General features: G+C 41.4%; 1 protein-coding gene across 4 annotated transcripts; it reads left to right on the forward strand.

Moving 5' to 3' along the window:
* The first annotated feature begins 535 nt into the window (after positions 1-535).
* ADNP2 (ADNP homeobox 2) lies at positions 536-26,584 on the forward strand. Of its 4 annotated transcripts, none has more exons than XM_080339230.1 (6): positions 536-886; positions 3,426-3,575; positions 10,304-10,459; positions 12,990-13,109; positions 16,896-16,985; positions 21,326-26,584. In XM_080339230.1, the coding sequence occupies exons 4-6, from the start codon at positions 13,002-13,004 to the stop codon at positions 24,305-24,307; spliced, it is 3,180 nt and encodes a 1,059-aa protein (XP_080195356.1). In that variant the 5' UTR covers positions 536-886; positions 3,426-3,575; positions 10,304-10,459; positions 12,990-13,001; the 3' UTR covers positions 24,308-26,584. The 4 variants fall into 4 exon arrangements, with proteins under 4 accessions (XP_080195356.1, XP_080195358.1, XP_080195355.1 ...); XM_080339232.1 differs by lacking the exon at positions 3,426-3,575 and having other exon boundaries at positions 21,326-21,677; positions 23,382-26,584; XM_080339229.1 differs by lacking the exon at positions 3,426-3,575.
* The last annotated feature ends 669 nt before the right edge of the window (positions 26,585-27,253 follow it).

Genomic DNA, 27,253 nt, shown 5'->3' on the forward strand with positions numbered 1-27,253 from the left:
CACCAGGCCTGGCGGAGAAAGACCAGGATGGGGAGGTGTCAGCCGTGACATATGGGGCCTCCTCCAATGGGAAGGCTGGCTGCCAGGCCTCCCTTGTGCTATTGGCTGGTGGAGGTGGGCGGGGCCTCCAGCCCCCAGCAGAAGCAAATTAGGCTTCACCCAACATTCCACCCAAACCAGGAGGTGGCCGCTGAGTGGTCACGTGGTGACCTCATGTGATGGTAATGGTGTCATCAGGCTTCTCCCACTCCAGCATGACGTCACGCATCCAGCTCTCGCGAGAGCCCCCAATGGTGCCCCTGGCGGGCGCAGGAGGGAGAGGCAGGTGACAAGGGCACAGGTGGGTCCAGGGGCGGGAGGTGCCCCCCACCTGAGGCCCCGCCCCCAACCGCGCCCAGCTCCTCTAGGCAGCCAATGGGAGCATTAGGCCAAGTCTCTTCCCATTGGCTGGTTGCCTGGCATGCAAATGAGCCCCGACGTCACTTCCTGGGGTAAATCGAGCGCCATTTTCTCTTTCTGGCTCTGATGAGGAGCGGCTGGAGGGTGGGGTGCGGGCTCGGGGCGGCGGGCACTGCGCGCGGGGGCTGAGCCGAGGTCGGTCCCGGGCTCCCGCGGTGCTGATGCCGCCGCCGCCCTCGCGGTGCGCGCAGTGAGCGCGGCAGCCGGCGGAGGCGCAGGAGGAGGAGCCTCGGGGCGGGGCGGCGGGCACGGCGCGGCGCGGGAGGGGCGCGGCGGCCGAGGCTGCGGCCGGGCCAGCGCTGTGAGGAGCGGGAGGTGGAGGCTGCGGCGCGGGCTCGCGACCCGGCAGGCGGCGGCGGCGGCGCCAGGAGAGGCGGCGGCGAGGAGGCGGCAGAGCGGCGGCGGGCTCCCCCTGCAGCCCGGCCGGGTAGGTGCAGCGGGGTGAGGCAGCGGGGTGCGGCGGCGGCGCCGGCAGGCGGCGCTCGCAGGCGGTCCAGCCCTGGGGGCGCAGGGAGGCGGGGACGGGGGTCGCGGCCGTGGGCGGGGCGGGCTGCTCAGGGGAGGCGCGGCAGCCGCGGGCGCGTCGGCGGGTGCCGATGAGCGCCGGCTGCAGCAGCTCGCGGGCCGGGATCGGTCTCGGTGCTCCCTGGCGGGGCGCTGGAGCCCGGGCTGCACCTCGCCGGGGCTGGTGCGCTTCACCTGGGGGCGGGCAGGGTGGGTCCAGGGAGGCTGGAGCCCGGGTCGCTGCCGGGGGTGCAACCCTCTTGCAGCAGTGGAGTTTCCGAGTCTCCGGCCGGGCAGCACCTGGGGGCACTGGAGGCGTTTGTGCTGAAGCCCCGCGGTGGCTGAACAGCACCAGGCGGCTCGGGCATGGACGGCTCCTGTCAGGCCCGAGGGCGTTGACCCGGGGCTACCGATTTCCCCGGGGGTACCGGGCGGGCAGTGCCGGAGCTCGCTGGCGGGGTCGGGCGTGCCCATCGGGGCTCATTTCGCTGACCCACAGCGGTGTCCGCCCTGTTCCCTTGCGGGCCACCCTGGGGCAGCGATCCACCTTCCCTGGCGGAGCGGCCTCCGGGTCTGCTCGAGATCGAAAGTGGAAATGAGCCCAGCGAGGCTCTTTAACACAGGGAAGACTCACTGCTTTCCGAATAATGTTTACTAAGCAGCTGTTTAGGACCACAGATATTTTTTTTTAAATTTCTATTAATACTTAAGCGATGGAAGTTCTAAGGGACCAAGTTAACAACTTGTCTCAGTACGGGATATTTGAAACATCTTAAGGAAAACTACAATGTGCATGGGAATAGTATGCATGCAAAATTAGAACTAAAATGTTAATGGAATGCAAAATTACATTAAATATTCTTATGGTACTTCAGCAATGAATAAATTTTGAAAATAATGTAAACAAATGTAACCTGTACAATGCAAATAATTAAAACCATTTGAATATGCTTGCCTTGTGCTTGATAGCAGGTAGTGTGAAGTTTTTTTTGTCCTGATTTGTAAATTGAATGAAAGATAGGTATTTGATTTTTGTGCTGCAGTAGTTTATAGTTCTGTACTGTCAAATTTATGAACAACTCATTTTCAACTGATAAATACCTAAGTTTTGACAAGTAAACTATTCAGGAGGAAATTAGTTGTTTTCCTTAACAGTCTTCTGTCATGTAAAATATATATATTTGAACCCCTAAAACTTTTTAAAAGTTACTATGAAATACTTACAAAGATTATCTCTTGGGATCCCAAATCCAGTTTATATTCTAGATGTCTTAGTGCTCCCTTAATAAGTTTCAGTTTCATTTCAAACAAGAGGCTTTCTTTAGAGCAATGTTTAGGCAAACTGTATGTAATAAGCATGATAAATTCTAAGCTGTAATAAGACCTGTAATTCTAATATTCATTTCATGAAAGTTTTGTTAAAAACTAGCAACAACACGCCCCATCCCCTTTATAGCAAATCTTGAGATGCAGTGAAGAGCACACACACACACAAACACAGTTTTATAATGCCTTATGTTTGACCACTGGGAAATCCTTGGTTTGGGTTAAGTCTTGCCAAATGCTGGTAGAGCTGGGTTTTGTTTAAACACTTCTGCTGAAACTTGTAGCGCAGCCTTATGTTTTTCAGTTCTATCTGCTTGCTGAATTATTTGGGTTGCGGGTTATCTGTGCATCTGTGTGAAGCATCTTGAGTCATACCAGGCTGACCAGTGCGGTACAAACACAGGTGTTCTTCCTAGAGGAGCTGAGCTCTGTGTGTGACTCTTCTGCACACATATGCATGGATGGATGAGTCCTGTGGGATTGAGTAGGGTCCATGTAAATGCGCAAGTAATCTAGAATGAGTTTGGGTCCTGCTGGGGGAGTCAATCTCTGTGTGAGTTACAGTGCTCTTGGAAAGCTCTGTGAGTTTGAATGGTGTAATTCCTTCTAATTAGTCTTGGGTAACAGAAACTTGATTGCGTGTTAATGAAGCATCACAGCAGTTATTCAAATCACAGTAGCTGAAGTTAGTGATCTGAACTTGTTCTCATTTGGCTTCTTGGATAAGATGCAGTTTGATATGCGGTATCTTTATCCATGTAATCATATATCTTAATGATTTTTACTGTATTAGCAAATACTGACTGATGGCCATCTTTGGGTTAGGTGACTGTTTTAGTGACTATGTTTTATAGCCAAGAAAACAGAAAAATTGTTAATATAAAAGATTTATAATTCAAGACCGCTAAAGGTTTCTAATTTAGTTGCACAAAAATAAGTAGATTGCTATTAAGTTGCACTTGAATAGAATTTTGAATTTAAGAAGATGAAGAAGCATTATTTTGTTGACCAGAACTGGCTTAACAAGTTTTATTAATTACTTTTTAAATGTAGTCAGTTTAATTTTAGTTTACAACAAATAAAATAATAAACAAGAATAGTATAAATTCTAATCAATTAACTGTTTTTCCTTCCAGGAATTAAATCTTTCAGAGATGTTAAAACACCTAGAGAAGTTGATAGGAAGCTATATGCATTTCTTCTCTCTGCTTCCAAAGGCATTGATGGTGTCAGCGTACTCTTAAATCCGGTTAGGTCTCTCTCAGAAGGCACAGATAAGAATCCAGGTAATGGAGCCGACCGTGTAATATGCAGTTGAGCAGATATCCAGGTATGACTTTTGGAGGGCTTATAAGCTGATCAGAAACAAAACTAAAGTGATGAGAGTAAAATGTGGTATGGCCAAGCCGAACTCAAGTCTAGGTGGTTTCTCAGCATGCCTGACCTTCTAGCTGCTGTTTTTGCCATCCAGTGTTCTTGTTCCTTAGATTATGAGGATTAGTAGATTCCCATACTCTCATCTAGTTTTCAGGAATGAAGCAGTTATTGTTTTCTCAAATAAAATGGAATTAATTTCTTGTTTACTAAAATGAAAATAAAGAATTCTTCATTGGTGCTTGTAAGCCCTGATAACTGCTGATATACAAGTTGGTAAACAAACCTTTAAAAATACTTCCCATTCAAATATGCCAAACCAGAAAGTCTTTATAAAAATGTCCTCCACAGTTACTCACTAATCACAGTTTACTAGCTAAAAAGGTGTAAAAACTAGGAAAGATTGAATTTCCGAAGCAGATAATATGAAAGGACAAAATTCCATAAGCCTTTCATAATTTACCTACTGTAAGTGGTTCTGTGCGCAAGAGAATAGTGGCTGGCTTCCTAGGAGCATGTCTGGGGATCTGTCTTCTGTGTAGATTATCTGGTGTCTAAAAAAGCACTGCATCGTTGTAGTGGCAGAGCTCCCCCCCGCCCCAGGGGTATGGGGTTGTTGCCAGCCTGGCTGAGAGGTGAAGCCAGAGACAAAAGAAACTAAAGGAGCACCATTAGAAGGTAACAATGAGTGAGCAATCGCCAGACACGTGCAGAGCACGTGGGGAGTACATGCAGCCTATCACGTTATTGTATAGCACAAGTTACAGCCGATCACATTGTTGTAAGGCGTATGGACAGGGCAGCTTTGCTATAAAGCTAGCCTGATCCAACAATAAAGTGAACTCTGTGAACATCACATTGGTGTGTCAGGTTCTGTGTCTCGCATGGAAAAAGCAACATTTTGGTGACCCCAACGTGATACTTCATATCGAAGCAAGATCGTTTGGACCTGAAGACATGAGGAAAGTCACCTGGTGGGCGACCCCAGCCCAGCGCTTGAAGAGAAGCGGAAAGTAGGCCTACGGAGAAGCAGGTGGCATAGGAAACAGGGCATCCGTGAAAGAAAAAAACAATAATGAAAAGTATTCTGCAGCTGGCTGCATGAACAGGAAGATATTTTGAAAAAGATGTGTTAAAGCGTCTGCTTCAATTCGCCCAGCGGAATGGGTGTGTCCGATGGACGAATTTTTTTCTCCTGGTATGTGGGAGGACATAGGGACCGAACTATGGGAAGCGGTCACGACGGGGAGCCGCGAGGTGAGCTGCCCCCACTCTGCAAGCTCCAAAAAACGAATACCGCTGGTATGTCCTGTATCAGATCTGGAGTTCTGGGGCGGAGAGAAAATTATACCCTCTGCAACCTTTGAGCCATTGCCTGCCTCAGACAATGAATGGCAGCAACCAGCAAGTTTCAACAAGCCAGGACAAGTTAATCCAGCTGATGTGCCTTTGCCGGAGCACCGCAGAATCGCCCTGACTTCCAGGAGGAGAGCCACGTGCAGAGCCTGAAGGACTTACTGAGACGGCAGGAGAGCCAGATGCAAGAAGTTCTAAACACTATGAAGCGACTAGATCGTGGTAACAATAAAACTTCTCGGTTAATAGCATATAAAAAGGTGTCAGATGCAATTAAGGATGGGTTGGAAGCAATTGGCAGGGAATGTGAAAAACGGGGGAAACAGGGAAGGGAGGGGGCGGAATTAGACCTCACTCCTGAGGAGTTCCGTATTAAAAGGGAGCGAATACAAAAATGGGCTGGACAACATGTTGAAGATGAGATCTGGTCTGTAAGAGAAGCAGATGAATATTTGAGATCGCGATATGGGAAAGGGCTGGAGACTGGGTTAGATCAGTTTACAAATATGCGTTGACTTATTGATCCACAGGGAAACACAAGGGAATTGTATAGCAGTGATAGTAATGATAATCTGGGTGCTGCCCCTGTGCATCAGGGTAGAGATATTCCTCGAGATCATTCTTATAATGCAGGGCAACGTTGGCAAGGGGTAATCAGAGATGCAACCATTGAAGGGATCATGTTACCTGGTAGTATTACAGCAATGCCAGTGCACGTAGATAATAGAGGACAAAGGCAGTAGTCGCCCTTTGATTGGAAAACAGTTAAGCAATTGCAAAGTGCAGTTATGCAATATGGTATGGATAATAAGCACGTGATGCAGCTAATTAATCCATTTTTCAAGGGGCAAGTACTAACTCCAACAGATATTAAGGCATTGATGGAGTTAATTGCTTCCTCCAACGGGATATTTGCTGTTCTTGGACAAGTGGCAGGGGAAGGTGGAATTGGCAGTATTAGAAAATGTTCATTTACCAGCTGATGATCCATTGCGATTAGCCAGCATGGACCGATTACTGGGTCTTGGGCAATATGCGGATGGTGCCACTCAGGCAGCACTTCATCCAAGGATTTTGCAGCAAACGCAAGGGCTTGCTCTGGCAGCAGTGAAAGAGTTGCCAAATATAGGTAACCCTGTGCCACCCTATTCTGCAATAAAGCAGGATCCTGGGGAACCATATATGGAGTTTGTGGACCGTTTAAAAGAAGCTATAGATGCCTCTCCTAACCTGACTCCAGAGACAAAAGCTGCTGTGGGGAAAGATTTGGCCATGATGAATGCAAACACCCAATGCCAACATATATTAGCCGGTTTGGGAAAAACTGCTTCTCTAGCAGAGATGGTGGAAGCTTGCACACGAGTACCAATTATGCAACAGGAGGTAGAAAAGGCAAAAATACATGCTCAAGCCCTCACTGTGGCCTTGGCTGCAGCACTTAAGCCTGCAATGAAAGGCCTGAAGCCCTTCTTCTTGTGGCCTAGCATGTTTTACTTGTGGACAGACAGGACATCTTAAAAGAGACTGCCCTCAATACGTTTAGCAGCATTACAAAAGTGGCATAACTGCCCAGTTAATCTGGTAGCACATTCTCTTTATGTTGTGGGAGTTGTACAAAGAATACATAGAGCTCTTTTGCAGCGAGTTTCCAATTCCTTGTTGTTTGAAGCGTTGTTTAGATTTGTAGAATGTGTTAGATTATAGGACGGCACCAATATTTATAATGCATATAAAAAGCCATACTAACATACCAGGTGGTCTGGTTGAGGGAAACAACATTATAGGAAAACTTGTGGCAGTAACAGATATATCTCCTTTTTAACAAGCCAGACAAGCTCATGAATTCTTTCATCAATCCTCAGCATCACTCCGAAAACAGTTTGCACTTACCAAGGAACAAGCTCGAGCCATTATTGCAGTTTGTCCTGATTGTGCCCGCATAGTGCCTCTCCAACAAAAGGGAGTAAATCCTCAGGGCTTGTAGCCAGGTCAGTTATGGCAAACTGATATTACTGAATTTGCACCATTTGGCTGACAAAAGTACATTCATGTGTCCATAGATACCTGTTCAGGACTGCTGTGGGCTACAGCTTTGACCTCAGCAAATGCAAAAGCGGTAAAACATCATTTATTACAAGCTTTTGCTGTCATGGGTGTCCCTACACAAATCAAAACAGATAATGGTCCTGCATACCACTCTGACAGACTCGCAACCTTCCTTGCCCAGTGGAAGGTACAACACCTGTTTAGAGTCCCTTATAATTCTACTGGCCAGGCAATTACTGAGCGTGCACACCGCACATTTAAAAATCTTCTGTCTGTTTTGAAAAAACAAGGGGGAATTGTCCGGAAGAGGTATTGATGAAGGCATTGTATGTGCTGAACTGGCTTAATCCTAAAAGTAAAACTGAAATGGAACCGGTTGTTATGCTCCATATTAAAAATGTCAGAGATTTTTCTGAAAATGTGCCTAAGGTTAGTATGTTTAATCCGACAACACAACAATGGGAAGGTCCTATGTCACTAATAACCTGGGGAAGGGGATATACTTGTGTTTCTACAGGTAACCAAAAAAATTCGTGCATCCCAGCAAAGTGGGTGAGACCTTGGCTAGCTAGCAGAGAAGAAACTGATTGCAGTGATGACAACCCTTAACCTCAGAGGTGTTACCACTTTTAGCAACGGATGTAGCCAATGTTGAGAGTACCACTTTGTAAAACAGAGCAGCAATTTTTTGTTATTGGCCATGGTCACAGTTATGAAGAGTTTGATTGTATGTGTTGTTTGAACTTAAAAGATAAAAAGATAAAAGATTTGCAGAACAAGAAAATAACAGAAGATGTTGGGTTTTTTGGGTTGGGTACCTTGTTTGGTTAAAAGGAATATTGAAAACAGGTTTGTTCTTGTTAATTGTAATTGTATAAGCCTTAATGTTCTTACCCTGTATTTTGCACTGTCTTTAAAGCATGATACGGCGTATTGTTAATATTATATTACATAAAAGAGGGGGAGATGTAGTGGCAGAGCCCCCCCTGCCTCCCAGGGGGGATGGGGTTGTCACCAGCCTGGCTGAGAGGTGAAGCCAGAGACAAAAGAAACTAAAGGAGCACCATTAGAAGGTAATAATGAGTGAGCAATCGCCGGACACATGCGTGCAGAGCGCGTGGACAGTACATGCAGCCTATCACGTTATTGTATAGCACGAGTTACATCCAATCACATTGTTGTAAGGCATGTGGACAGGGCAGCTTTGCTATAAAGCTAGCCTGGTCCAAAAATAAGTGAACTCTGTGAACATCACATTGGTGTGTCAGGTTCTGTGTCTCGCATGGAAGAAGCAACACAGCCTTTTGTGGATGGGGTTTCTCTGTATCTACCTATTTTCCTGAAATGTCTTGAAAAGCCTGACTATCTAGTTTACTGTGGGGTTTTATCAGGTATTGCATGCATGTGGAAGGCACAGTTGTGTGTCTTCCTTGCTCTAGCTTCATATCAGCTTCATATTTAATTTGATTGCATATGCTTAGTTTCCTTAGGGACACAAATGATGCTGATTTGATTTAAGGAACAAACCTTTCACTGTGAGCACAGTGCATGGCTGGAAGATGTTGCCCAGAGAGGCTGTTGAACCTCTATACATGGAGGTTCTCAAGACCTGACTGGCCAAGGTGCAGAGTGCCCAGGTTGTGATTCATTGTTGAGCCTGCTTGGAATAAGGTCCTGTCCTCAGTGAATGAATGTTAAGAAGTAGACTAAAAGGAATGCAAATTGGAACTTTTCATTTTGTGGTGACTTCTCACTTTGAAGTCATGCACTGTTAGTATTTTTCTGCCTTTTTTTTTTTTTCTTGAATGATGAGAAATTATAATCACGCATAGTTACCTTGCAAACTAGTAGTATTTGTCTTTGACTAGAAAGATGCTGTCTAGACTGTTGCCTTGTTTAGACTAGTATTAAAATGCTGCAGTACTACTGCAAGAGAAGAGTTGCATCTGTGATGTTTGTTGAAAAGCTGAGTGTAGTTGGATGAATATGATTACAAATGTTGTGGAAGTGAAGGGAACCTTCAAGTGTTCCATAAAACTCCAGTTTGCTCTATCATTATAGAGGTGTTACCCAGTGAACAGTAAATGCAGGAATAGATTAATGGATAAAATGCCTGAGCAAGGGTTGAATTACCTTTTTAGAACAGAGTTAGAGACATCTCATGCTGCACTGAGTCTTTTAGTTTGCTGTTCACTTACTTTGGTTTGGTTAATGAAAAGGTACTGTTGGTGAAAACTCAATAGATTATGACTTTTTTTTGGAAGCTACAATTAAAAGTAGTGTAAGATAAGTTTGTTTTTTAGGTTGACAACAGGGTAAAAGGTTGAAGACCCTTGGGCTAAAGTAACTCAGGTTTAATTTTACTGTAGTGCTTTCCTATTGAATTTGCTAGTTAAGAATGGAATGCGTACCAACTAGAGATTAACTGTAGTTATTCATGGAAACAAAGTGCAAGGTGAAGTGAGGAATGTTAAAAATACAATAGAAATAAATTAGTAGTGAAAGAGTATGAATAATTGACTGTATAGTAATCAGTGAATTAGCGTGTGACGTTTATGGTGGGCCATTGTTGGTCTAATGGATACAGAGAATGTTACATGAGTAACTTAGAGTATTACTCGCAAGCCATTTGTTGAAAAGACCAGGTGAATAACCCTGCACGAGATACAGAAATATAAATATGTTTTGATTGAAGACCAGCTACTTGAAAACGGGAAAATAAGTAATTTGTATTCAAGCTTTTGGTGTTGTTGTGTTTTTTGATTTTGTTTATTTTTTAATTTTTCCTGGATTGACGACTTTCATTTCAGAAGGGTTACTTGTTAAGAAAACTTGAGATATATGGATGTTACGTGCTATACCACCTTTGTAGACTAATGTTTCTTGTTTGTGAGATAGACATGCCTCAAGAAGTGTCTGCTTCATCTTCTTCAGTAGCATCGGTGTATCAGTTAAAGGACTGAGATGGAGGAACAGTTTCCAGTGGAGCCTGACATGCTGAACCACATCTCCTTATGGCTGATCTGAGCATGGTGACATCCTATCAGCTCTCGTGCTGCCTGCAGTGGAGTTTGTGCACATAACCTGCTATCACAGAGGGACTGATGAGAAAGCTTTATTCAGAGACCATACAAATTCCCAGTTGACTTCACTTTAAAAAGAGGATTTTACATGAATTTTACTCCTTGGACTTGATGAATGCCAGACTAGTTACTCTGATTTATTCCATTCTGTATAGGTTCCTGTTCCCAACCCAATGGTATCAGAATGCCTTCCAGACTCATTACTACTGAAGAATACTAGAAAACAAGACCAGCATCTGTCAAATGGGGCTCCCTCTCCATTTCTCTGTACGCACCTTTCCTTTGGGGGGAGAAGAAGAGGAGAATAGCATGTGAGTTGTTTTAATTAAAAAACCTCAATTGTATGTTCTGTAAATGAATTGTGTTTGGGTTTTTTTTTCTTATGTAGTGGTATACAGAGTAGAAAAAGTTGGGTGATTTTGTGGTTTTTGGTTTGTTTTGTGTGTGTTTTCTTTTTCTTTTGGTGAGGCTTACTTGTAGTTTCTGTCTTATGTGTAATGAGTTTTTGCAACCGTTTAGAGGAAAGTCTTGCCTTTCAAGGCAAAAATTTGATGCTGACAGTGAACATGCTTTTTTTAAGAAGCTTTTCAAGACGTTCAGAACCATCAACACTGAAGTACTGTTTGGGAATTTTCTTTATTTTTTCTATTTCTACTTGTTAGAACTTGTCCTGGATGGCTGAATTGTTTAGCAAAAAGAACTGAGATATTTTAAACTCTCTTGGGTACTCTGACAGCTGTTTAAGAACAAAGAAATACCTGTGAAGCTCACAGTGACCTTTTTCAGTGCAAGGTAGTTTGGTTGTATTCCATGCACTTTAAAATTTCTTAAATCTCAGTCTAAATTGCATTCTGCCATAATCTGGAGAGGAGGTGAGAAAGGAACATACTTCTAAAGCTAAGCCCATGGGGATACCTTTAATACACTGGGAACTGAAGATAAGCTAAGCCTGTGGGGTTACCTTATGATCTACTGGGAGGTCAAGATAAGCAGCTGATGCATCCAGAGCCCAGCTGCGTGGGAGCGCTGAAAGCCTAGCTGTTGGAAAAGTGCTGGACCCTTCCTGGTGGTGTGCTTTAGACAGCTGGGCAACCACACTGCAACAACCCTTCATATAGGTCACCTACAGCAGATCATCTGTTTTTATAATAATCTTGCTTTAGTTGTCATCCTTCTCTGTATTTTGAACTCCAGCTATCATACCACAACTCTTTGGGCCCAGCAAAGATTACAGCTGTCCAAGCCATGAGCAGCATTCTCAAGGAGAATGCTGTGAGACAGCATTGAAGACTTTAGTAAAGTCTGGGTACACAACAGTCACAGCTTTTCCCTCATCTACTAAGTGGGTCACCTTCTCATAGGAGATTAAGTTAGTCAAACAAGACCTGCCGTTCATAAACTCATGCCACCTGGGCCTGATCACCTGGTTGTTCTGTATGTGCCATGTGATGGTGCTCAGGATGATCTACTCCATAGTCACAGCTTGCTGGAGGGAGCAGGGTAGGGTATAAATCCACGTTCTGGAGTAGGCGAAGGTGATAGAGCTATAAGGATTTCTTCAGAGGAGGAGACCTGAAAGCATATGGGTGTTTACAAATATTGTCACACTTTGGCATAATTAGCTATTGATGCCATATGTGAACCACATTTTGTTTCTACTGCATTGATTTTCTTAGTACCTTATTTTATGCCAAGGTCTATATCAACTTAAAGCAGCAGAAACTTCTGCAGGAAATTTAGGTTTTGCTGGCAGTCTTGTTTGAATCATGTACATACATGATAACAAACCAAATAATTACAGAGGCTTCTCATCTCGACTCCAACATTCAAGGTGAAAGTTGTTGAATTCTGCCTTCCTAAATGAAATAGCAGTAATTTTCGGAATAGAACTTAATAAAATTCTGGTATTCAGATGTTCTTAAAGAAAAATACCCAAAACCAACCAAACAAATAAACCAAAACCAAAGAAACCCCAAACCAACAGAAAACCATAGTGTAGCTACCATATAGACACAAAGTGATCTGAGAGAAAAAAAAAAAAAAATTGTTTAGATATTTGTCTAGCTAGGAGAGAAGAAACATTGAGGATTTCCACCCCCAGTCCAATTGATATTGTTTCCTTTAAGAGGAAGTGTTGTGGTTTAATGTGAGCCAGCGGCTAAGCACCTGCAGCTACTCATTCACACCTCCTTCTCCCACCCCCGTATGCTGTGGGAAGAGGGAGAAAAAGTGAGAAAGCTTGTGGGTTGAGATAGAGGCAGTTTAATAGGTAAACCAAAAGCCATATGCACAAGCGAAGCGAAATAATTCATTCTCCTCATCGGTGAGCAGGTGTTCAGCCACCTCCAGGACAGCAGGGCTCCATCACATGTAACAGTTACTTGGGAGGACAAACACCATCACTCCCCACCCACTTCTTTCCTCCAAAATGTGTACTGAGCATTACGTCATATGGCATGGAATATCCCTTTGCAGGGTAGGGTTTGGACCTGCTGTCCCAGCTGTGCCCTCTCCCAGCTTCTTGTACACCTGGCACAGCATGAGAAGCTGGAAAGTCCTTGACTGCTTAGCAACAGCTAAAACATCACTGTATTATCAACATTATTTTCATTCTAAATCCAAAAGGCAGCACCATCCCAGCTACTAGCAAGAAAATTTAACTCTGTCATATCAAAAACCAGGATAGGAAGCAAGTGATCTATTGGGAAGTACTAATGAGGCCAGTCCTTTGGCCTAAGGCTTTTGGGTTTTCAGGATTACATTTTTCAGACTGTTTTAATATTGTTAAACGTAAATGACTGTGTTCAAGTATTCCATCAATGTTTTGTATTTCTTTTTCAGGAAAAGTGCAAAATGTTTCAAATTCCTGTTCAAAATCTTGATAATATCAGGAAGGCTCGAAAAAAGGTGAAGGGCATTCTTGTGGATCTTGGGCTTGAAAGCTGCAGGGAATTGTTGAAGGTAAAACATTTGAAATAATGTAAACCAGTCTGAAATATAAACCCTTGGAAAATATTTCATGTTTTAGTGTATATATGGTACTCCTCTGCCACAGATCTTCATGGTGGGGTATTTACTTGAAGGATTACTCATGACTGGCTACTTGTATGCCAGGTGTAGAATTTAGTATTTTAGTCCATAACATTGAAAGAAAGTATTTCTCAGCAAGATGTGTTGTAGATGGTTCTGCATTCTGTATTAGTAATATTTCAACAAAAGGAAACAGTACAGCTTTAGCAAAACACCACAGACTAATGAAATGTTATTTGTGTACTACATATCAACATTTTTGTAATTCTTTGAAAATCACAAGCAAATGAAGACTTGAGTCTACTCAAAGGCATTAAATTCTCTCATGTCACCTATCAAGGGCAAACCTCTGAAGGGTATGCAAATTGTCAGTGTTTCTGAAAATGGGCAAGCAATTAGATGTAGTAATCTTGTTGCAGGCCTTTAAACTTTGTGTCCAGAGAGAACACCAAACTTGTTTTATTGAGTGGTAGTTCAGTTCTTCATCAAAAGTGTATGTAAGTGTGCTGGGATGATCAAGATGAACCTAGTACCATTGTTGCTGCTTTGAGGAGAAACTATGATGCAACATGAAGGAGGAACTCACGCTATCAGATTGGCAAGACTAATACCAGAAAAAGTGCAAACACAGTAATGCAACTCAGTAGCTAAATAAATAGCAGTGTGTTTCAGCCAGCTGGTACACAGGCTTTTTTGGCTCTTTGTTATGTTCATGACTTCACATTGACCATAGCCAAGAGTTCAAGTTAATTTTGTGTGATGGTACTAAAGTTAGTTAACTCTCTGTAGGTACCCTGTTATGTTTTCTGTGGTATTTTTTCTGAAACTGTGTAAGTAAACATTTAGAACATGCTTAAGATCTACAGGCATAACTAATTGTGGAACCTTCTTGGTTATTGCAGTTGAACGACGTTTGATATATCTAAATAAATGTTATAAGACCTCAGGAAAAGATGGATTTGTCTAGTATTTACCCTTTTTTACTGTTTTTGTTGTGCTGTATGTTGTCTTGTAACTAAACTTCTAAGTCAGAAGCTGTTGTGTCTTGACCCTTTGACAAGGAAATGTTTTGATGATCCTAGGTTTTTGCTCTGAAATGGATTGCAATGCAACTTTTTTATTTCATTATGGAGTTTAATAGTGAATGAGAGTAAGGTGTTTTGTGTTTAGTTGGTTTTTTTGGGGGTGGAGTTGGTGTGTGTGTGTGTTTGCTTTTGTTTCTTTTCTAATAAGTGGTGAGGGTGGGGAACCCAGGTAACATTTCCATTTGGGAAAAAGCTCTATGAGATGTGGGCCAAAAAAATACCATTTTAGTTTTTTGCAAATAATTCTCTGTCAACCAAGTTCATAAGTTCAGTTTGTTTTTTTTCCAGGAAATCTTGGACTGATTTTGGTGTGACTTTAGCAGCAAGAAGAATGTTTTTCAGAGCTTGAGTTGTATTTGACTCATATTGATGATAGTATTTATTTTTGGTAGACTAGCGCGTGTCATATGTTAATATGTGAGAATTAGTTTAAGGTATAGTTGTTTGGTGTGGTGTGTTTTTTTTCCCCTCTCCTTTTTCTTCAAATATTAAGATTGATTTCTAGACATTGTTCTTGTGAGGGGAGGCTGGAGGGCTTAGGAAATGATATGAAATGATATGATACAAACTTACCTGCCATCTCGTCTTACTGCTGGTGTTAGACTGTTCTAATAAGGCATGGCAATGCACAGTAATTTGTGAGGAATGTGAAGGAATTTCACATACAACTAGTATCTCTTTGTAGCCTGGAGACCAAGTGGATTCTTGACACCTTTCCATGGCTCTGTTTTCCTCCCCTCTTCCAAGTGAGAAATGTGGAAGTTCATACCAGGTTAACCTTTCAAAGCTTGCGCCTGCAACATCAGCGTGGATCTCTGAAAGCAAGAGTTCATAGTAGCTGTTTGCAACACTGACTAATTGTAGTGGTAAGAATGGTTGTCCTTTGTTGGTGAATATTTCTTTGCAGGAAATACCTGTTTCAGCAAAATGATCCAGACTTACTGTCTGATGTTCAGGTCTAGGAGCCTCTCTTGGTGGACTGTACTCAAATGAAAAGCAGAACATGTTTGGGATAGGCCATAAAACTTCAAGAAAACTTTTTTAATGTGTGTAATTTACTCCAGTGCTTCAGCTGAAGAATGGTTAGTAAATCTTGAGCCTCTTTGTTTAACAGCAAAGCATTATGTTCTCTAAGGCTGTGGGATTTCTCTTGTTCCATGCAAGGAATCTTTCTAAGGTGTTTGTTTTTTGTTTTTTGGTTTTTTTTTTAAAAGAAGGTTTGACTGAAGGGCAAATAGATGTCTTATTCTGTGCCTAGATGTTGACTGGAATGGAAGGTGTTTATTTTTGTGCTGAGCTCTTCACGATTCTCCTTGAGGAAATGTGAGGGTTGAAAAAGCTCGAAAACTTATTACAAACTTAGCTACATTTTTCTAAATTCTTGAATCATTTCATTTAAATTATCACCAGCATGCACTTCTGGCTCACTATGATCTGTTATATACACAAGGATGCTCACATTAGCATGGAGTAGACAGGAGCCTAGTGGAAACTGAGCCTGCATTAGGTAGGATTGTGTATTTGTTTGACTGCTAGAGGCTGTTTCTTTTTGTTGTTCAGTATATCCTGTGTTCCTTGTAAATTTCACATTAATATTGCATTTTTTTTTTACCACAAACTGTTAGATTTATGAATTGCACTACTGTTGAAGATGATCTGCTTTTAAATGGTTTTTATTACCTGCATCTGCTGTTCTAATGGAGTTTGGTGCAGAGGCACCCTCTCTAAGCATCTTGCAGAATTTTGAGTGAAGAGGGGTTTGTGAAAGGCAAGGAGAGGTGGGGGGGGGGCAGGGGGCGGCAATGCTAGTTTTGTGTGGGTTAAGCCTGGATTCATAGCCTGTGTTTCATCTAAGACACTGTAGTGTGCTATTGAAGCTAGCCTTGAGTATTCAGAAATGCTTACCAAACAGGAATCTAGTTTTTTTTTCGCTATGTTGGCGTTTGGGTACGTGTAAGCCTCAGAAAATTGGAGAAGAGCCTAAGATTTTTAGAGTAGTAGCTGGCTTTGGCTTGAGGAACATAAACTGCTCCGATGGGATTGAGGAGAAGAATGCTGTAAGGAAAGATGTTTACCCTGTCACAGTTTTTTCCAGTTATGATAATATTGTTGCTTTTATAGCTTGAGGAAAAATACTGCTGCTCTTTGAAACAAGCTTCTGGGAATGTCCTTGTTTTTTGAAGTTACAAGTATAGCAATGCTATAAAGATTTAATACCAAAACCTGTTGCAAAATAAGCCATAGTGGTAAGTTAATAAATTGAAGCAAATACTGAAATAATACAGATTTAGGAGGAGGAAGGTGGAAGGAGAAAATGTCTTTTAGTGTTTGCTGTGAACTTGGCTAGAAGCAATGGAATTAAAGGGTAAATATTTTCACTCTTACATTATTTTCAGCTACTATGTAGTGTTCAGAATTCTTATTATATTATAAGGCAGTCAAATGAACAAGCATATGAGGTAAAATAGAGAGAGATGAAAGAAGTAATTTCTTTGAACTGAGTTTCGAGATGTGTATGTGAATGCTGTATGGACTTTCATTCTTTGTGGTTATTCCTTGCTCTATATTGAGACTATTGTATTTAGAACAGACTGCAAAAGCAGATTATTTGATGTTTTCTTTTTTCTTTTAGAGTCTTGAAAGTTTTGACCCAGGTGAAAAACACTTTAGTAACACTTCATGGAGTGATGTCTCTCCTTGGGAATCTGTGGGCAAAAGGAAGGTACGTGTATTTTTGTTAGAAGTTCTGGGTGGATGTGCATGTGGGGTTGCTGATTTTCAGAAGTCCTGGAAAAGTTAAAATGCACCTTTTTATGGTAAAAAAAAAAATAGCTTTAGCATCTAGTTAAATAGCTTTAACTACTAATCAGGGAAAAAAAATCATTTTTTCTGTGTTTTTCCCTGTAATGCATCTGGTTATGGGGAATGTACATGCTGTTTTAAGGATGCAACCTTGAACATCAGTATTGAAGGTGTCACACTAATGTTCTGCCTTTTTAGCTTAATCTGGTGCATAGGTTTAACATGCTCATGTATACAACATGCTTCTTGTTTCATTGGAAGGGTGAAAATGCAATTGCATAGATGTGAGTAGATTAAGCTGTAATTATGCTTAGGGGCTTTGGTTAAGGTTGCAGTTGATTTGTGTATGTTAAACAGCTTTGAGTTCTGTGTAAGTGGAATCTCATGTGAAGCTAGAATCTACAAGAAAGGCAAAGTTGAGATGAACAAATTTCTATCAAGTTGTTAAGACGCTATGTAGACCATAGGAGGATCTCCAGAAGAAAAGGTAGTATTTTCTCAGTCTTAGTGAAGAGTTCTAGGGCTCCTGATGGCTTCCATGAGGAAGGCCTGTCAACAGCAAGCCAGCAGTGGTGGGTGTGCTCTTTCAATCCTGAATCAACAGGTGATGGTTTAGAATAGGGTTGTGGTGGTTTGCCAGGATTTTTTTTCATCTGCCTTTATCATATTTAAAACAAACTGAGGCTGCCAAGTGGAATAGCTATGTTTTCTAATAGTCCTCAGCATACAGGCTAACCAAACACAGTCTTTGCCAAACTGTCATTTAGGAGCAAGTGATCCCTCCCCCTCTTCAGGACCTTTGTTTGCTTTGTCTCCTTATTCTCCTCTCCTGAACTTGGGTTAGTGCATTTAAGACTAAATGTTCATCTGTTCACATGAATTCATGGATGAAAAAGTCAAATGTGACTTGTTGTTTGACTAGGTCAGTAGAGACAGATTGCATCCAGCCTGTTGCTGCCACTTCAGATAAGATTGACAGGTACCTTCAGCCAAGGTTACATTTGGTTTAGGTGAATGCAATAAATCCTGTTAGTGGTTATGATGGTCTTTTTTTAAAAAAAAAAAAAAAAAAAAGAAAACAAAAACAAACAAACAGCCAACAAAAACTTATTATTTTTTATTTCTTCTTGATGCACATGAAAAACTTCCTTTATTAGGTCTCCTGACTCCAGTCAGCATGTTACCTGAGCTCTAGCCTTGCTGATTGTCTTTTTTTTTTTTTCCCTTTTTCTTTGCCTTCAGACTTAACAGTGTTGGGAGATGTTTTCTGTTAGATGAGCAGGGGAGGTTCCCCCTCCTCCGCAGACATGAAACAGGGAAGAAGAGGATGAAGACAGGGCAAATGCACCTTCCTGTCTAAAATTTACGATGGTGCTTTTTTTTCTGTCTTCCTTCCACAGTCCTTTAGGAAAAACGATTAGCCATTTCTGTGAAAATGGAAGAGAACTAAAAATCATGCATTAAAAATCATGCATCTTCTGACTCAGCTGGTCAGCATGACCAGTAATATCTGTATCTGTCTGAAAAACAAGATTGGAATCTCATCTAGTGAACTTCAGTGTAGAGTTTGTAATGGGTTGCTGTAGAACAGATTTGCCAAGCTGTGTTTTTTGAATACTAAGCTTGTTGCTATACGTTTTCTTTAAGCAGCTGTGTTTTCTTCATATATGTCATTCACATATAGTCGGTCCTATTCCAAAGTTGCTACCATAAGGGAATATGAGTTTGAGCTACATAGGAAATTTGGTAGGCTGGAGAAGATGTTTATTTAGATGAGTTGATTGTTTCTACCATTAGTACTTTTTTTAGAGAGACATTAATAATTCTGGAAGAACTTTGGTTTTTGAAGGCTGTTGTGTCTTTCTGCTTGTCTGTAGATTGTGGGGGATGTGAGACTACACAGTGAAAAGTGTTAATGTGTTCTGGGATATGTTCTTTGGAGTGGGGCTATAATCGAGTTTTCCTAAATGCCTCTTTTAAGTCTTCTTTTTATTCCATTTGTACAGTTTAGGGTTGTGTGTTGGTCAGTCTCGCAAGATGCTTCATTTTACTTAAGGGGCTTAGCATTCTTTTTTTGTCAAATTTTCTATGAAACAGAGATGTCATTAGTAGACGCTGGTAGCACTTGCAAATGTAAAAAGCAGCTTAGATGTGTATGCAAGGAGAACATGCTGACAAAATTATTTTCTAAGGTGTCTGTGTGGAAGAGCTCCGTTTCATATAGAAAACATCAAAGTAGCAGACTTCCATATGCTTTTGTTCTGCTGAAATATAATCTTGTTTGCGCTTTTTTTTTTTTTTTTTTTTAAACTAAGTAGTGGGACTTCACGATTTGTCTTAATTTGATAGAATTTGAAGTATGGAACTATTTTTTTTTTCTTTTGCTGAAGTCTCATAATTTTTACCTCCATTGAAAAATAAATTATCTGAGAAGGCATGGAACATTATTTTCCCTAGACTTACCAGTATGCAGGTACTTGGGTGGCTTCTTAGTTGTATACGGCAGTGCTTGTTTGTGTAAGAAGTGAAAACATCATTACTAAGCAATAGTAAATTAATTCAGCACTTGGACCACTCACTTGTAAAGTACAGTGTTCTTGCCGCACCTAACAATTGTTCAGACTTGGCAGCAAGGAAGTATTGACGGTATATTATGCTATAGTCTAAGTTCTTGGGGACAGAAAGACCCAAACCAGAAATGGGGCATGTGTAGGGACATAGTGTATGGACCCAGTATTTAAAAGCATATAAGCTTTTCTAAGCCTCAGACAACAAATCAAAATAAGCAGTCATGTCTCTTTGTCACCTGCTAGTGAGGTGGAACTTTTAGTAATGTTCTGCATGCTTCATGAGTTCAGTAGTGTCAGTGGCTTTTCTCTACCTGGTATATTTTAAAAGTGAGATCGAAGCTGCTTCTAATTTGCTGTGGTGCTGTTTACTGGCAGCTGAGGCCAGACACCAAAAGGGTCCATATCTTCCACCATAAGTAGAGGATAATTTACTGACAACCTTCACAGTATACACTTCAGCAGCCTTAGCCAGACAGTGGTTTTATCTGACCCAGTCTTTTTAATTTGGGGGTTAGATTTTGGTTAGCATCCGGTGACTGTTTTAGTTCTGGTAATAGACGACACCTTCATGACTATATGAAATGACAAAAAACCCAACCAACCAAGCAAAACCACCTGCACAAATTCTTGCTACAGTTCTTTCCAATGTGTCTGTGATATGTATGTGGGTGGTCTAGCTAGGCTGGATACTTTAGTGAAGGAACAGCTGCTGTTCCCTTTGGATGGTGTCTCATAGAAGGGGCAGAAGTCATTTGGGTGAAAAACACATCTGAGGCAACAGACAAGTTCCACTGAATGGGTGTTTTGAGAGTGCAGATTTGTCGTCTGGAGGTTGCTGCGACTGATTCTGTAGTTTTTGGCAGGATCCAGGATCAACTTCCTAGGAAGTTGATAAGAAAAAGTGTTTGACAGAGCTTCCAGTTTTTTGAAATAATTGAGCAAATAGTGTTAATCTGAGAAGTAATGCTGTCAAATGATGTGTAATTGAGGGAGCAAACCACAGTTTAGTGGAAGATAGTTTAGTTTTTTATACAGTTAAAATACTTTAGTAAGAAGAATCTAGATGCTATATAATGAGTGTAGTAGAGGAAGTTTCTTAAAGAAATTGCTGTGATGAGATGTCCAATATGTTGAGATAATATGTAGAGGTCCCAAAAGATTGTTATTAAAAAATTAGTCTTTTGTGGCTTTGACGGTAGAGGTACTTTTGGGGAGCTTTCAGTGAAGGGCAGGCCCCATACCCCTTCTCTCTTCTTCTCAAGTAAATTGGAGGTAGACCTGAGCTAAATAAAGCTTTAAAAGTATCGTATTAAAAGGGCTGCTATTCCTGATTGCTAAGGTTTCACCTCTTATGTCCTGTGGCATACAAATACTTCTTAGCTTGTCCTGTGATTCCCAGCTTTAAAAAATGGGCTTCAGAATTACTTCTTGTGAACTGGAGTAGAAGTGAACTCACTTGAGACTTTTTAATAAATTAGAAAGAAGCAGAAAGGGCACAAGTGTTTCTCCCTTTAAGTATGTCAGCTTTAAGTCTGCTTTTCAAAACCAGGTTTCCATGAAAACAAGGAGATACATTCTATACATCTGATTAATGCATTTTTGACATGTGATAGTGCAGACTACTTTCAAACAGGTAACAGTGATTTAGAAACTGGCAGTTTTTAAGTGGATGTTTTTGTTTTGTTTGCAGAGATACAGAACAAAGCCCTACTGCTGTAGTTTATGCAAGTTCTCGTCAAAACTGCTTACTTCATTCAAGAATCATTTGCACCGTTACCATGAAGATGAAATGGACCAAGAGCTGGTGGTTCCTTGCCCAAAGTGTGCATTTGCTTCTGATCCCAAAATAGTGGGAAAACATATCCGGATGTTTCATTCGTCTAATAAAAGAATACAGAACTATACAGTCAGTATTTTGGATGGCATGAAACAATTCAGGAGTGACATCATAAACTTTACATGTCTAAAATGTCAATTTACAGACACATTGTATTACAATATGAAGAAACACGTGCTGATAAAGCATTTTCAAAACCTAATAGGTACGTATTTTGGCCTGAAACGTGATGAAAGTAAAGGGAATTCTATTCAACACTACTGTAAAAAATGTAATGCTTCTGCAAACAGCCCAGATTCTTTAATGTATCATGTCTTGACAGCTGAAATACACCGAGACCTTGAGAACAAACTTCGGTCTGTGATTTCAGAACATATTAAGAAACCAGGACTGGTGAAACAGATGCATATTGCTCCAAAGCCTCCCGAAGGTGTGGCAGCGCCTGCTCCATCTGCAGGGCCTGCTGCTGCCCCAGCAGGTTCCGTCACAGCTCCCTCTTGCGTTCAGCTTGCATTTCCACAGAATAATCAAAACCAGACCGCGGTGCAGCCAAAACCGGTTAAAAACATGGTCAGGTCACTGACTGTTCCAAGTGCCTCTGGAAGCCTTCCACATACAACCTCGGCTCCAGTTGTTACCCCGTCGCACGTTACTCTTGTATCTAGCAACCTTTCTGTAGGTCAGAGTAATGTTAATATTCAGCCATCGCCATCCCAGCCTATCATTGTTTCCCATGGGCTCCCCCTCAGTCAGCCCATGGGGACTGCAGCTGTCCCTCTTAATCACTCCATTGGAACCATAAATAGAACTGTGGCCCCTGCAGTTCTTCCTCTTAATCAAACTGTGGGGCCTGGGATCTTCCCTATTGGTCAACCCATTGGTACTATAAGTGATCCGGTTGCAGCTGGGACGCTGCCTGTGACTCAGCCTGTCAGCCCTGTGAACCGGCCGGTTGCATCGGGAGTTCTCTCCATCAACCAGTCCCTTGGGAATGTGAATGGACCCCTTGGTCCCAGCGTCCTTCCCGTGGCACAGACAGTTGCATCAGGGGTTCTCCAGCTTAATCAGCCTGTTGCCTCTGGGGTTGTTGATGTCAGGCAGCCTGTTGGAGCTGGGTTTCTTCAGCTGAATCAACCTGTTGCCCCAGCAGTCATGCCAGTAACTCAGCCAGTTCAACCTGCGGTTTCTCAGAACGCAACTTTTTTGACTACAGGTTCTATACTTAGGCAGTTGATTCCGACCGGTAAGCAGGTTAATGGGATACCTACGTACACGCTTGCCCCAGTTTCTGTTACTTTGCCTGTACCTCCTGGTGGTGGAGTAGCAACTGTTACTCCACCACAAGTGCCCATCCAATTAATGCAGTCTGGGACAGTAACTCAGTTGTCCCAGTCACCGGCTAGCGCACCCTCTCCTCCAGTGGTTCTAACGTCTCAGAATATATCCTTACAAACCTCGCCACCTGGTCCTGAAACAAGTCAGGCTGTCAGACAGGCAAAGCAATGGAAGACTTGCCCTGTTTGCAATGAGCTTTTCCCCTCAAATGTCTACCAGGTGCACATGGCGGTGGCCCACAAACATGGTGAAGTAAAAATGGAAGAAAGCCCAGAACCTGACAGACTTGCAGCTTGTGCACCCTTTCTGAGGTGGATGACAGAAAAGACAGTCCGGTGTTTTTCTTGTAAATGTTTTCTCTGTGAGGAGGAGCTCATGAAACATCTCTTGATGCATGGCTTAGCTTGCTTGTTTTGCACAGTTACTTTCCATGACTTACTAAGCCTTGTGGAGCACAATAAAACTACACACAATGGGAAAAAGCAGTTACATGCAGATTATAGCAACAGAGGATTTCAACTAGGTAGCGATGCTCAGGGTGACCTTGTATTTCCACACTTTGATTTCAGTACAGTGTTACCAAAAGAAGACATTGGTGAAAGAGAAGTACATTTGGCAGTGCTTGCTGGACTGAATTCAAGGACACTTGTCCCTGTTTACATCAAAGTGAAACCTCAGACAACAGAAGTGAACAACAGATGCAAAAAAAATGTGTTAACCTGTCCCTTTTGCTTTGGTACGTTTGTTAGTAAAGAAACCTATGAAATGCATTTGAAAGAGCGGCATCATATAATGCCCACTGTACATACAATTTTAAAGTCTCCTGCTTTCAAGTGCATCCACTGTTGTGGTGTGTACACTGGAAATATGACTCTGACAGCTATTGCTGTACACTTGCTCCGTTGTAGAAGTGCTCCCAAAGACAGCAACTCAAGCGTGAAGATGCAGCTCGAACGAACTGAGAAGAAAGAGCTACTGTTTGTGAATGGTGAAAAGCAGGTTTCTGTGTTGCTGAAAAGAAAGCAATCGGATTCCAGCTTTGTTGCAGAAGACCAAAGGAATAAGGAACAGCAGCCTCTGAGCATAAGTACTGGCATAGCTCTGTCACCAGAAAGAGAACTGAATTTAGGGGTAGTGCCTTTCAAACGACAAAAGATTAATAATAGGACTGAGATAAAGAAGCTCCTTTCTAGTGAGGATCTTCGCATTCTTGCAGTGGATCCTAAACAGTATGATCACAATTCATACGAGGCTCAAAAACAGTTTTTGACAGACTATTTTCATGAGAGGCCATATCCTTCTAAAAAAGAGAGGGAATTACTTTCCTTGCTGCTGTATGCATGGAAAATTGATGTTGGAGCATTCTTTGGAAAAAGGAGGCATATATGCTTAAAGGCGATAAATAATTATAAGCCGTCTGTGCTGCTGGGTTTCAGTATGTCTGAACTGAAAAATATTAAGCACAGTTTGAATATAAAAGATGAACCATTAGATATGTAAGCAGGCTTTTTATAATCACTAAAAGCAATCCATAATTGCATACTTATCGATTTAGCAGTTTATAGTATTACTTGTTTTGATTTGCAGACTGGCCTGTTGAAGGGTGCAGAAAAGTACAGAAAGTCTTATTCAGTTGTGACTTATTGTGAATGGCATATGTAGTTCTGTATTTGAAAAAGCTGAAACCATTAGACTTACACATCTGAATTTGTTTTAGCTTTTAACTTTTTCTGGAATAGTGATTTTTTGGTGTGTTTTTTAGGTTTTATTTTTTTCTAATCTCTTTCTTCCCCTCCTGGATCCCTTTACACTTTTTATACCACCATGTAAAACATTTGCCCTGTTAAAAACAAATTTATTTTATTTTTCTGCAATGTGATCATCTTTTCTAAACAATAAAATGTATAATGTTGGTTAATTTACTGAGGCAAACTACTTCAAAAACATCTATTTGATTATTTGCATTTTTAAGTCCTATTTTTTTTAACCTATTTTTATCTACTGAAGAAGTGATTGTAGCCTTTACATCCATTACCCCTTTGAATTCCCAGTGCACTGATAGCAATAAAATACATGGAAATCCTTTTTTTCCTCAGTCAAAATAGCTGTGCCAGTTAAGTCTGGTGACGTGGTATCTAAGCAGTATTAACATGATGAGGATTTAGGGGTCTGGGGGTGTCTATTGAAGTGTTATAATTAACTGACTTGAAATGGTTGTGTTATTATCTGTTAAATAGATCTTGCTAACCAGAAGTATTTGCTGTTTTTGTTGGTGTTGAAGCCTGGTTGTTTAAATAGCTATTGTTCAAAGCTTGGTAGCAGCATTTGGTTTATTTTTCAAAAAGCAAAACTGCTTTGGAGAGTGCCACGTTGCTTTGTTACATGGAGTATATGGCTTCTGTGCACATCACTTACCTGTAGAAGCTCTGTCCAAATATCACCAAAGTTCAGTGAAACATCTGCTTTTTATTTTAAATTGCTGTTGCATGAGGTAGTAACAGAGCAACGCATCCTCCCCAGCAAATTAAATGTATGGCCTGAAGTCTTTTGAGTCAGAAATTGTACAAACTGAAACAGGATGCATTGGTAGCATCAAGCCTCTAAAGTGTTGAGTACTTGAACCAATAACAATCACATAGTGATCTTTTCTATTGTTGTATAGAGAGTGTAAGAATTATATAAAAGCCAAACAGACTATCTTGATCAATATGAATTAGCATTCCTGTTACTTCACTTGAATTGAAGAACAAACTGCAGTACTGGTGGCCATGCTGAGGCCTTGTTTACTAGTATCCTTTCTTTCTGGATACACTCGGTTTCATCTGGCTTGTGAAACAGTGCCTCCAATATTCATTAATAGCCAGTTATATAATAACTGATAATATGCATTATTTTTTCTTCATCCGCCTCTCCCCACCCTTCTTTCCCAGAAGAAGAAAAAGAGCGGGCTCTCCTGTTAGCTCATTTGTGCCAATGTTACAAGGAAAGGGTGATATGCCCAAGCTTATTTCTGGTTTTCAAAGTAATAAGCATACTTTTGCCCTGTGCAATAGTTTTTAAAGAAGATACAGGATTGTTCTTTGTGCCATTTCTAAAAAGGTGTATTACAAGCAGGATTTAGTGACTGTCTGCCTGAGGTTCTGTAAGCTGTTTGAAATTCTATTTTGGATACAATCTCAATGTTTTCATATTGATTACTTCAAAGAATTTTAAGGTATATATGTAACATACAGTTAACTTAAACCGAGAGAATCTGCTATTTGGAAAATCCTAGCCATTTGATAGCAGTACTGAACGAACATTAGCACCATTTATGGGCTTTTCCATATGCCCCACCCCAAAGAAGTGGTTTGTTCCTACAGCTTACAGTAGCTCAATAAAAATAAAAATATACAGTTACATTTGGGCATAGTACAGTCCATGAAGCAGTTTGAAGGGCTCTGAGTGAGGTTAAGGGATGCTCTATAGAAGTTCTGAAATCCAGCCACTCATTTTCACTCTTCAAACCTTGATACTGTGAGCCCTGTCACCTTTGGGGTAGTTCTGCTGGTACTGGTGAAACCCCAGTAGGGAGGAATTTGGCAGCAAGCATCTGGGGAAGGATTGTCATGATCAGTTAAAGGTTTTAAAATAACAGTATGGCTTAGGGTGGGTATCTGGGAAGTCATTTCAGTGCCTTGGGGCACCAAGGGAGCAGTCCAGTCTTACCTGAGTTTTCCTACATGGTGTCCTATGGTAATGTTAAGCATTTTATTTATTGGACTTCACTTTCACAGATTCAAATAAAACAGCTTTCTAATTTTTTCTTAGGTGTGTGTGCAAATGATTACCTCTCCCCACCACTTTTTAATATATTCAGGGAACTTGATGCGAAAGTTTGTTTTGGTGCAGAATTCCTGTTAAAAAGACACGAAAGTAAGACCTAGAACTCTGATCCAGAGGCTTTAGTTTGACCTTAGTGCAGGGGTGTCAAAGTCACTTTCACCAGGCGCCACGTCAGCCTCGCGGTTGCCTTCAAAGGGCTGAATGTAATTTTAGGACAGTCCATTTGGTCCTTTGAAGGCAACTGTGAGGCTGACATGGCCCCCGGTGAAAGTTATTTTGATACCACCGCCTTAGTGCATTGTAGTAATAACTTTTATTCAGATACCCACCACTGCATATTTTCCTTGAAACTGATGTTCTTAAATCTTGGAACTAATTTGCTATCACTAAATGCTCCTGCTGTCATTAAATGAGGATTGTCAAAACAAAAAGCAGATGAATTTTGAAATGTGAAAATAGTGATTGAGACACAGTGTGGTCATGGTTTTCAGAAAAGCCCAAGGAGCCCAAAACCAGCCATGTTAAATCAGTGGCTTTGACTAAACTAGGCTTTTGCCATAGGCTTCTCAAGTGCCAAGTCATTTGGTCAGGAAGTGTTAGTCCAGAGGGGTACTGCTGCCC

Source organism: Nesoenas mayeri, assembly GCF_963082525.1.
Source record: "Nesoenas mayeri genome assembly, chromosome: 2".
In the NCBI taxonomy this organism is placed as follows: domain Eukaryota; kingdom Metazoa; phylum Chordata; class Aves; order Columbiformes; family Columbidae; genus Nesoenas; species Nesoenas mayeri.